This window comes from Electrona antarctica, assembly GCF_951216825.1.
Source record: "Electrona antarctica genome assembly, chromosome: 12".
Taxonomy (NCBI): Eukaryota; Metazoa; Chordata; class Actinopteri; order Myctophiformes; family Myctophidae; genus Electrona; species Electrona antarctica.
Genome location: NC_136793.1, coordinates 28683636 through 28696461, shown reverse-complemented (window position 1 = coordinate 28696461; position 12826 = coordinate 28683636). Strand labels below are relative to the sequence as shown.

The 12826-nt window shown below is 42.4% G+C and overlaps 1 protein-coding gene across 1 annotated transcript in view; it reads left to right on the top strand.

Annotated features, from left to right (window-relative positions):
• The window catches only part of frmd3 (FERM domain containing 3), a 70408-nt gene extending 58780 nt beyond the window's left edge, over positions 1 to 11628 (top strand). The window contains exons 15-16 of the mRNA XM_079515521.1: positions 9297 to 9540; positions 9695 to 11628. Of these exons, the coding sequence (XP_079371647.1) occupies positions 9297 to 9540; positions 9695 to 10172 (722 nt within the window). The 3' untranslated portion in view covers positions 10173 to 11628. The remainder of the gene's footprint in view (positions 1 to 9296; positions 9541 to 9694) is intronic.
• The last annotated feature ends 1198 nt before the right edge of the window (positions 11629 to 12826 follow it).

Here is a 12826-nt window from a genome sequence, read left to right as displayed (position 1 = left end):
AACACGCGCGTGCGACCGCGCATGCACAGCATAAATGAAGAAGCTGATGCTGCCTTCTCTCCTTCCGCCTGTTTCCCCAGAGATACTAATCACAGTGGGCTAAAAATATCCTTCACATGATGCTCCCTGAGGAAACCTCCATGTCTGTGTATGTGTACACCCATACACAGTACACACTGTGACGTCGTGGAAGCAGAGCCAGGATCCCAGCTTGTGTTAGTTTTAATGAAAATTGAATTAGCACATACCGTATTTATTTGGATCCCTTGAGGCTGTCCGTGTGTGTGTGTGTGTGTGTGCGTGTGTGCGTGCGTGCGTGCGTGCGTGCGTGCGTGCGTGCATGCGTGCGTTTGTGTGGTACAGGTGTCATTTTTAGTGCAGAGGTGAAAGTTGCTTCCATAAACACACACAAGTGTGTGTGTTAAGTGTGTGTGAGTGCATGCATGCTTACGTAGTTTTACGGAAACATTTTATAAACCGTAAATCAAATCAAATCTAACTTTATTTATAGAGCAGATTTACAAAGACCAGTGGTCAACCAAAGTGCTGTACAAGGTCAGAAAACGTTAAATAGCATGATATAACAAGTTAACACAACATCGATATCAGTTCATTATGTCACATCACAACAAAAGACAGCAATTACACAATTAAGCCGCACATATACTGTAAGCCAAAATACATCCAAAGACTTAAGGGCCAGGGTTTATTATGAAACTGAATCTGTAGAGCCAATCGGTTAAAAATTCCAAATTGGGAAAAGGGAATTGGAATCAGTTCATTATGTCACATCACAGTTTTACAGGTGTAAAGCAAATAAGCAATGCAATATATATACTTTTTCATGCACGCTCCATCGTCTTACAGTATTCCGTGAGAAGAGAGAGGACAGAGGTAGAGTGAGAACAACGGGAAAGAGAGAAAAGTTAGTTAAATTGAGTGAATAAAGATATATACATATATATTTTACAGTACCCTTGTGGGAGAAGCATATGTTTTGACTTTAATTGAAGGCAGCCATTTTGCACCAATGATCAAATAAGTGAGGGTGCCTTCTTAAGGTTGTTTGACATGACGTCATTGTGGTGTGGTGTATGATAGCTTCTAACAGACGTTAAAGTGCGAGTTAAGGCACCGGTGTGGCCTATACCTATATCCATCAGCTTAGCTCCTGACAACAGGCTTATAGCTGAACTTGGATCAGCTTTCCCCCATGAGAGTGTTTGTGAGAAGAGGGCAGAGAAGGGCAAGAGCTAGAGAAAGGTCAAGGCTTGATTTATACTTTGCTGCATGGCGTACGCAGTGTTGCGCGTCGAAAATAGAAGATCTACAAGCTCACAATGCAGTGTGCTGAGATGCATCGTGAGCTTGTCGATTGGATACTTTCAGCACTGGGGCAAAAGAGGCAGGTGCCGGAGAGCTCAGGAAAGCACTGTTAAATCAGCATAGGTTAGGTCTCCCCAGGAGGGGAAGGTACCGTATGTTTAGGCAGAAACAAGGTAGCAAACATACCCTGCAGTGTGAATTTCAGTGTGGCCTGTGTGGCCCATCCCCTCTTCCCTATAACATATTTTTCTCTCAACTGTGAAGCTTAAGCATGTTAAAATAAAAGCAATCTTTTGTTGGGCAGCAGAGAGCAAGAAAACAGAGCCACAGTATGCTGGGAAGAGAGAGATAATGACACAAAATGACAGGATAAGAAGAAAATATGGGATGTGACATAGTGGGTGTGACGTATACTGTTTGTGTGTTTGTGTGTTTGTGTGTGTGTGTGTGTGTGTGTGTGTGTGTGTGTGTGTGTGTGTGTGTGTGTGTGTGTGTGTGTGTGTGTGCGTGCGTGCGTGCGTGCGTGCGTGCGTGCGTGCGTGCGTGCGTGCGTGCGTGCGTGCGTGCGTGCGTGCGTGCGTGCGTGCGTGCGTGCGTGCGTGCGTGCGTTATTGCTTCTTGTCCTTCCTTGTCCTTCCTTCCTCTTTCCTCCCTTTGACACATTCATCTAGACAACCAACCATCCAAACCTTAATCTGTCCATCCATCCATCCAGTCAAACATACATCTATGTATCCATCTGACCAAGCATCCATTGCTCCATCCAACCAAATAATCCATCTATCCAGCCAACCAAACATCCACCATCTATCCATCAAACCAAACATCCAGGACTGAGTTCTGTAAACCTAACTTACTTTTTTATAGCTTCCACTATCACTCTCACCCTTCTTCTCTCCATCCTCCTTCTCTTCTGCTTTCCAATGATCTGCCTCCCTTAAATCCCTCCATGATCCTCCCAGCTCTCAGTCTTTTCACTCCCCCAACACCCTACCTTTCCTCACCTTCCCAGCATCCAGCCTCCTACCATCTCCCCTTACCCACTCTCTTTAGACCTTGACACTAATAAAAGCATCACGTCATAGCAAGCAGTCGTTTTCTCACTCTATTCATAGACCTCTCACACGTCCCCTTTCTCCATCTCTCTCTGTCTACCGACCGACCATCTCTCTCTCTCAGCTCTCTTCATCTGACCCTGATCCCCATTACAGGAAAAAACTATTCCTTTTTGGGAAAGTCAAAGAGCTGCCTGCTACAGTAACCATTTGAACCATTACCCACTTGGTCAGCTTGGGAGTGGCTGAATAATGTGATCAGATCAAAGTGCCTTTTGAACCAATTACAAAATATTCAATGTTCAATCTACGTAATAAAATAAATAACATTTGCAAGCACTTTGTTCTGCCCCATATTTCTTTATACTGTGTAGGTTACCTAATAAAGCGGCAATGTCCTACAAATAATCTTGAAAACATTTGTTTTGTAAGATATGGTGACAAAGGACGAAGTAAAGTCACATAAGTGAGACAGAAGAATATATTGCTTTCCTAGTCTCAGCGTGGCTAGGACTTGGGATAAAGTGTCCCCAAGTGCTGCTCTCGGATCACTGTCTATATTCAGAGGACTAATCTGAGCCATTAGAGGGGAAACAGGAAACTGACCCAAGGTCGGTTTCAAGAGGCGACTTGACCTTACCCTATTTGTAGAGTTTGTCCCCTGCCTCATCACTGTATAAGTCACACTCACGGATGCATGCATGCACGCGCATCACTCACTCACTCACTCACTCACTCACTCACTCACTCACTCACTCACTCGCTCGCACGCTCGCGCACGCGTGTGCGTGCGTGCGTGCATGTGTGTGTGCGTACTGTACTTACAGTATGTGCATTTGAGCAGAATAAAGTGTTTGATATTGACTGTAGTGAAAATGAAGATGGATAAAGAAAGATAGACAGAAAGGAAACGACCCCCATCTCATCTCATTTTACACCAGGCCATGACATGCAGGCCTGCCTGCCTGTAATCAGAGTTAGATTAGCTCACCCTCAATCATCAGGACCAGCGGGTTAAATATAGAACCTTCAGCTTTGGACCTGATCCTCCTCTAATGCCCCCCACTCACTCTTTGTTAACATCACTGACATTCATAAGAGGGCCCATGGTGTGTGTGTGTGTGTGTGTGTGTGTGTGTGTGTGTGTGTGTGTGTGGTGTGTGTGTGTGTGTGTGTGTGTGTGTGTGTGTGTGTGTGTGTGTGTGTGTGCATGCGTGCGCATCTTCATGCCCAGCCCAGTCTCAGAGCTCAGCTGACAGTCTGGTCAGCCTGTTGTGTACTGCATGTGTGTGTGGACCTCACCACAGACAGCTGTCATCAGACAATGGAAGTGCTGCAGGAGCACAGAAACGGCGCTGATGTCGGGGGTGTCCCAAACAGGCAGAACGGTTTGGGGCCGGCCGTTAGAGACCCGAGTGACATAGCGGACACGGACACCTATGGCAGGGTAGGAGGGCCTCTTGAGCCAGACGCAGACCCGGAGATGGCGAAGGGTCCACTAGGGACCCAGGAAGTGGGCGAGGCGGGTGAATTGGGGGCCTTGGAAGTGTTCCACCCAGGAGAGAGCGGAGAGGAGCGGGACTCGTCCGTGGCTCTGGTGGACGCCTTGAAGTGCCAGGTGAAGATAACGACACGCCGCAGCCTGCATCTACGCATAGCCAATCACACCACAAGGGATGTTTACGTACGCCTAGTGGGCCACGGCGGGCGCATCGCTGGAACCGGTAGGAGACAGGAGAAGTACAAATGAATGGTGTAACTATAAGTACATTTACTTCAGTGCTGTACTTAAGTACAATTTTGAAGTATAATGTACTTTACTGGAGTATTGCCGTTTGCCAGTACTTTTCCTCTGATCCAAATATTGTACTTTTACTCCAGTTCTTTTTGAGAACTGTAGTTAGGCCTATTAGTTACAAAACACACAACACAATTACAAAACATACAGTAACCACTTTAGCCCTATATACATTTAAGCCATTTGAAAATAGCCAATCTACACGCAGATCTGCTATTTTCAAAAGATTTTTAGACATTTCAAAACTTGAAATGTGACATTCTGCAAAATGAGTACTTTTACTTTTGGTACTTTACGTACATTTTGATACCAATACTTTTGTACTTAAGTACATTCGGATTCCGGACTTCAACTTGTAACAAAGTATTTCTATATTGCAGTATTGATACTTTTACTTAAAGGAGCATTCAGTGATTTGGAAAACCCCCCGGTCTCTGCCTCGGTAACAACATGTGCACATGCATGCACTACAGTGGGTAAACGCAACAGGCCAACAGCACGCACACCAAGGCCCGCCCCCGCTCGATCGTGATTGGTGGAAGGCCCCTCTTTATTCTGATTGGATGAAGGCTGGGCCACCTAGCCAAAAATGAAACCTAAGGTTTTAACCCAGGGGTTAACTGGGGACAGGGAGGAACTCCTTATATGGTCAGCACACTATAGTAGGGAGGATTATCACAACAAAACAAAAAAATAAGTGATATTTGAATTAAGTGAAATCACTGAATATACCTTTAAGTAAAAAATGTGTGTGGCAACACTTTATATAAGGTCGTCTTTATAATGCATTATAGCGCATTCATAATGCATTATAATGTGCTTATAAGGCATTATAACGTGTTGTGTGTTTATTAAATGGAATAATATCTTATAAACATCAATAATATGCTATAGCATATTATACAAAGTTTTGTCACTTTACTTAAAGGTCACAAGTCATGCTAAATGGTATTATAAAATGATACAACTGCTAATAACCATTAAAGAATGTTGCCACTTTACTTAAAGGTCTCAAAGTCCTGCTATATCATATTATTGATGTTTATAAGACATTATTCCATTTAATACACATTGGTTATAATGCATTATGACATAGACATTACAGCACTTCTCTATGTGCCTTTATAACCACCTAAGATATAATAGTTATAATGTGCTGTTCCACTGAGCATAATAATGCATTATGACCAGCACTTATAATATGTTATAAACGTGGTTATAAGTTGTTATACATGATTACAAACTTTTATAACACGTGTTATAATGCCTTATAAGCACATTATAATGCATTATAAATGAGCTTATAATGCATTATAAAGGTAACCTTAATATAAAGTGTTACCGTACTTTTTCCACCACTGATGGACATACAGCAGAACTGAGTCAGAGATATTTTTGACTTGCTGGACAAAGTAATTAGTGTGAGGTTTCTATCTGCTCTATAACTATAGGCTACTAGTAGAATTAGAGAGTTTTTAAATGTAGTGTTTACTTTAAAACATATTACATGCAAAGCAAACAATGCGTTACATGGTTGAATGATCAGGGCCCATCTAATCAAGACCTATAATGTAGTGTAGATAGGGGTCCTGGAACAAACCAGATTTAACTGGCCTAAAATGCATGGCATCTGTGAAGCTCGCAGATGGCAAGAGCCATCCCGGCTTGAATGTGCACCTTTCTCCAGTTCTTTTGTGTCCAAAATGTTGGCGATTTTGGAGTAGGTGCATGCAGTCAGTGTTTACTTTATCACAACTAAACACAACTTGCAAAGAGCTAGTAATTAACATTTTCCCCATAACCTGAATGGATAGCTGCATGTTTCTAAGATCGATTATATAATCAGGAGAAACTCTAACTCAGAGGCATGCATGGGCTCATTGTAACTGGAGATTTGGACTATTACTGTATGGAGTGTATATGCCATGTATTGATTGAGGATTCAGTTCTCAGATTTTGGAACATGTTTCTGTTATTTCAATGGGTGAAGCTAGACTGCTAAAGACATTTTAGATGTTGCATTTTAAAAACTGGGAAAAACAAACAAAAAAAACCATCAAGACGTCACAACTAATCCTCAATTAATTCATTTGATCTGGATGGCTCTATTGAGACTGTCCAACAATAGTATTGCTTAACACATTGGTTTAGCTTAGCAGTTGAGTTGGTGCTAAATGCTTGGCAATGCTTGGCAACAACAAGTAAACATTCTTAGACTCCCGAGAGAGTGCGTGCGTGCGTGCGTGCGTGCATGCGTGCGTGCGTGTGTTCGTGCGTGTGTGTGCGTGCGTGTACAGTAGGCCTATATGATATTGAATATATAGACAGGTATGTAACATGAATTGGTGCATTGGTGCGTAGTAGAGACTAATAATACTATTAGGGCATTTGTTTTGGTGTTGACGATGAGGCTGAATGGTGCCTGGTCCAAGTTAAATACACCTGTCAACACATGCAGAGTACTGGGAAAATCTCTCTCTGTCTCCATCTGTCTCCCTCTCTCTGCATGCCGTCTCTCTCTGTGTTTGCGCGGGTGAATGACATGCAGGAATCTAGCGGCTTGCTGTGTGAATCAGCTGATCTGAGGATAGGCTAGCCACACTGCAAAATCCTGGGTGTCAGTTGAAACGTGAGTGACTGTGATTGGAACCAGAGGAACTAGGAGTTAAATGAACACTCAGTATTTTACAGTGCAGTGTCTGCTTTTGAGCTGACACCGACGGAGGGAGAAGTAGAGAATGAGAGAGTGAGATAGAGTGTTTGTGCGTGCGTGCGTGCGTGCGTGCGTCATAGTGGAAAGCGTGATAGATAAAGATCTGAGATCAGCCATTGTTAGTTTTTTATTGATTGAATACTTTATTAGTCAGACATGTAAACAGCACATGGTACAGTAAGACATTATATCTAAAAACACAAAAAAGTTGTGAGGACGTTGTGGTCCTATGTGTTCAATTCATCATCATAATAACATACATAAATCAACACAATAATACATGTCATCAACAACAAATCCAAACACTATACTGTATGTACAAAATTACATTTACATCCCCTTGTAGTCATTCTTATTTGTTGACTCTGGCTGTCAGCACTGTTTTCACTCGTTTTCTTTCTCACAACTCGTCTTTGAATCAGTTGGCATGGTTACTGATGAGCTACTCGGTGTGGCCTTGGATGTCTTTGGCTGTGAGGTTGTGACATAATACTACTGCAAAAAAAGAAAGAAGAAAAAAAAAGATTGCTTTTTTGTCTGCAAAGATCTTAAGAGGCCTATTAACTGCTATGGTATTCTATAATGAGTCTGGGTTATTCATACATTACTGCATAATGCAGAAAGATGCTGGCCATTGAAGGAATGTGTGTGAGAGAGCGAAAGAGAGAGAGAGAGTGAGAGAGAGAGAGACAGAGAGAGAGAGAGAGAGAGAGAGAGAGTACACAGAATACATTGCTTTAATTTGATTGTCTTGTTCCACTTCTGCTTTGGCAATGTAAATGTTTTCTCATGCCAATAAAGCTCCTTTGAATTGAATTGAGAGAGAGAGAGACACAGACAGACAGACAGACAGACAGACAGACAGACATACAGACAGACAGACAGACAGACAGACAGACAGACAGACAGACAGAGATGTGATGGGAGAAACTGGGAAGGTGTTGACTGGTTCAGTTGTACGTCACAGGATATTTAGCCCTTACAGTAGCTCTCCTAATCCACAGCAGGAAGACAGCTGGGCCTATTTTTACCGCACGCACGCACGCACGCACGCACACACGCACGCACACATGCATGCGCACACACGCACGCACGCACGCACACACACACACACACACACACACACACACACACACACACACACACACACACACACACACACACACACACACACACACACACACACACACACACACACACAGAGAGAGACACACGTGCGATTATGGAATAATAATTAAGGAGATCACTGAGGTGACAGTAATCTCTTCACATAGAGCAATGAGTCAACAACACCTCAGGATAAACTGCATTCAAATACACAACAGGGTCTCTGCTGTGTTGTCATGCGTCTAGTTATGTTAACAACAATGTATTATTTCTTTAGGCATTTTTATTTAATCACACACACCAGAAATAGCTTACTCATTTAATTATTTATACGTGTCTGGGTATTGGAAATGGCTTGCATTCAGAGCATGACTCATGAGCCAAAGTCTACTATATGCACAAGCTTGGAAGATACAAAAACATGACTAAGTTCATATATTGTAAAAGGTTCATGTCCATAGCATGTTTGTATTAAGTTGTACAGTATTAGTTGGTTTTAAATGGTTTGGCAAAGGATTTATGTGTGTGGGGGATTAAATAGTGTACTTTGCAAAATAAGTTATATTATTGGAATTTTACATTGTCAATTTAAAATGTTTACTTTCTTCCTATGATAACATGAAGTACAGCATCGCCATCATGTGGCTGGCATTCTCAACTACAGTTTAGGACAGAGAAGGCTATACAAGTAGAGAAAACAGTAAGACGCCTGAGGGCGAGAAGCGACCTCGCCCTAAAGGATGATCTGCCCATACAGTATATGGAGATCCCTGATGTCATCAATATTGGCCAGCTACTCCACATCTGACCTCAAACCTCAAACCCTTAGATCTCCATATATGGATATATGTCAGAACCTGTTCTGACATTCCATATGTTGATCCTTCCCCATCCATCTATAGTCTTTGATGTCTCCCTTTTGACTGATACCTGTCCATTCAAACTCTAGACGGTAGTGCAGCCCTGCCCAGTAGCACTACGGTAGAGTTCTCAACAGGCCCGGAAATTAAGGCCCGGCCCTCATCAAACCCTGTACACTCAAGAGAATGTCCCTGCTACCACCCTTAGATCTCCATATATGGAGCTGACCTGTTCTGACATTCCATATGTTGATCTGACCTCATCAAACCCTGTACACTCAAGACATGCTCTTTATATGGCCAGTACAGAATTCAGCCCAGCGCTCGCCCAGCAGTCTGCCGTCAACGAGGCGGATGTGTGCACGCAACCTCGCCCCTTTAGGGAGAGGTCGCTTCTCGCCCTGTCGTCATACTGTATACTCTCTCTCATTCTCCAGGTGTTGTGGCTCTGAAGGACCTCTCTCCTCTCAAACCCTCGACCACAGCCACTGAGGTGGAACAACCAGGAGCTGAAGTCGGGAAGCCTGTCTCGGGAAATGACCTGCAACCTCCACGTGTTTCCACAGAAACCACAAACCTCCCAGCTCAGACGCCAAAAGCAGCATTTGAAGAGGAGGAGGAGGAGGAAGAGGAGGAGGAGGAGACAAGTGGAGCCCTGACCATCTCAGAACTGGTCTACAGGTGTTCATCTAAAGATTTTGTAACAAATATGCTGTTTCTTTTATCCAACATCCTCACTTGTACTTTATTTGCATTGATGTTGTTATTGTTTTTTTCAACTGTGTATATTTGCCTGTAAATATATGTATGTGCCTGCATACTCTCCCACATGTAGTCCCTGTGCCAGCATGCTGCCCACACCGGTGGATGAGAGCCAAGGGGGTGTAGACCTGCTGTTTGCCCCAACCCAGAGCCCAGTTAGACTACTGAGGGAGCTCCATGCAGACCCTGACATCCAAGCCCAGCTGGAGGCAGAGAGAGAACGTGACCGCGCCTACGAACGCATCCGCCAGGCAGGGAGGAGCCGAGTGGGAGGTGTCCTGAGCAGCGGCTTCCATCTCCTGTCGTCCAACGAGAGAGTCAACGCGTGCATGTTGAGTATGGCCCGCTTGATTGCCGTGGTGATGGGGGTCCTGCTTATCGCCGTGCCCACACTACTGCTGCTCTTGGAGTCGGACATCGACGTGTCATTCCTCCGCGAGATCCGTCAGACCCCCGAGTTTGAGCAGTTCCACTACGAGTACTACTGCCCCCTGCGACGCTGGATCCTCTGCAAGATCAGCACGGCAGTGGAGAACTTATGGTCAGACTGAGGAGGAGACACAGGGAGGAGAAGAGATGTTTACCCCCTGCAAAAACAATCTACAAATGTAGTAGTAAAAGTAGTTTAGTCTTACATTCAGCCTCAGAATTTGAGAGTTCTCAAAGAAAACGAAAACATGAGCCAAAGGAATGAGAGCATTTCACTGGTTTCATTGAAACATGTAAAATATCTCACTCCCTTGGCAAACGTCTTCTCTTTTTGAAGGAAAAGATAATTTAAGACTGAAGACACTTCCTAAGGTACATGGTTTTTGCCGGAAAGGAGAGGGACAGAGGAAAGACGGGTTAGAAGAAGCTCATATTTCTCATAAGAGAAAGGAGGGGTTGCTGTTATTCTACATGATGTTGTTTAGTCTGATCACTTTTGATGCTGGCAAGCTGTAATGACTTTAAGGTAATTACCCCCAAATGATCCTCATTGTCACAGAGCCTGTCAGTCATGACGGAGTGGTGGGAACAGAGGAATGTGATGGATTTGAGGGCGACCCTTGCGTCACTGGCCACGACCACAACCTACGTACTGTAAGCCCATACTGTAGGTACGTTATGTATATTTACAAAACAAGACAAATATTGATGACTATACTTCCAAGCTTAAAAAGTTGTTTTTAACGTTTTGTACATTTTTATGTGATGCAGGTATTTCAGGAATTTTTCAGTCAGAGCATCTACTTTGAGATTATTTTAAAATTAAGAGTTTACAAAAGATGACAAAAAAAACTAATTTATTAAAGTTTATCGAGTGTTGGGTGTCTAAGCTATTTTTAAAGACTACCGTCAGCATGAGTTGACTTGGTAGCGTCCTGGGTTTTTCCTACAGAAGTTATAGCACAATCGCTTATACAGACCACAGATTTCAACTGTTTCAGATTATCTGATGTCATTTTAAAGTCAGGCGAATGGCAGGAGGAAAGTGTAGTCTTTGTGATGATGAAACCTGTGTGTTTAACTGCTAAATGTCTGCTGAACTCAATGTTAGCTTAGGCTACTAAGGATAAGTAGTCAATTCTGATTATAATGTACAGGTTAGAACAAGAAGTGACTGTTACAGCATGGAATGGACATTTCCCTGGGTTGAGGAGGTGGTAAAACTGTAGTGTTGCTAACAGTGGTGAAAAGTAACTAATTACATTTACTCAAGTACTGTACTTAAGTACAATTTTCTGGTACTTTTACTTTACTTGGAGTATTTCCAATTTTCAATACTTGAGCTCACAAGCTCACAGCTCCTCGCAACGCGAGACGTTGTGAGCTTGTAGATCTGCTATTTCCGGCTAATGTTCCCCCCAGAAAAGGTCCCAGTGGTTAATGTAAAAGAGAGTTCCTATCACACACAAATATAGAATTATTGGCTATAGAATGCAACAAAAACTAAAAAAACAATTCCATGAATTCAAAGCTTCATGAGGTGAGTAATTTTTGGGGAAATGTTCCTTTAAGTGGTTAAATCTTAATGTTTTTTTTGGCCTTTGGGAACTCAGGCCTTCCTAAGTTGATTGCTGATGAACCTGTTAGCTGCAGTATGGTGGTCCTGAGATGAAAGGAGAATGTATGGGGGAAGGTAGGAAGAACTGACCTCAGATCAGATGATATTCTTTTAAACTGAAATCTATTTATTTCAATTTGGATAAACTTCTCAGGAAAGGGCATTAGCAGTTGAATAGTCTTTGTGTGTTCAAAGTAACGAAAACGCGTATTTAAAAAAGGGGAGAAACTACACACATCTAACATCTAACCGTTGCATACACCACATAATTTATATCGACAATATTCATGAATGTCGTGTTAATGTAAAATATCCAAACATTACATGTATCACACACACACACACACACACATACATACATACATACATACATACATACATACATACATACACACACACACACACACACACACACATACATACATACATACATACATACATACATACATACATACATACATACATACATACATACACACACACACACACACACACACGCAAACCATAAATCAAGTCTAAAGCCACATGTGTAAATGATTTATACTTTTATTTTGCTATGCTGTCTGTTAATCATTTTGTCTTGTGGAGAGCTATTGATAAGAGAGATCTCAGTTGTCAATGGCAGCCTTGTAAACTGTATTGTATAGACAGTAAAATTATCTGTGGTAATTTATCCAGGTGTAAATGAGAGCGTGTACACATATAACTAAATTGTCCCTTACGGGTCCATTTGGTTACTGTACTCTCCTGTAGTGTTACTTAATAGGCCTAGTGATTCTGTGCTAGTTGATCATTTCTGATTTATACTTAGTTGCACGGTGGTGTCGTACAACTAACTATAAACAAGACTTTATTTGCAGCAGATGCTGGGTCCAGAACAGGGTTGTTACAGTTCACTAAAACTAACAAAATAACTAGAATTGTCCAAATATTTTTAGTTAAAGCGGCACTATGTATTAACTTTATTTTTAATTAATCAAATGTAATGTTGTCCAATCTGTATGGTAGAGTACAGTTGGAGGCCATCGATATTGTCCTTTTCTTTTTGCTGAGGTTTGCGTGATCTGCGCAAAAGGACAGTTAACCCATTTTGGGCGGGAACCCATTTTGGTGTTTTAAACATTATGTTATAATTTAGCTATTGAAAATAGCAGATCT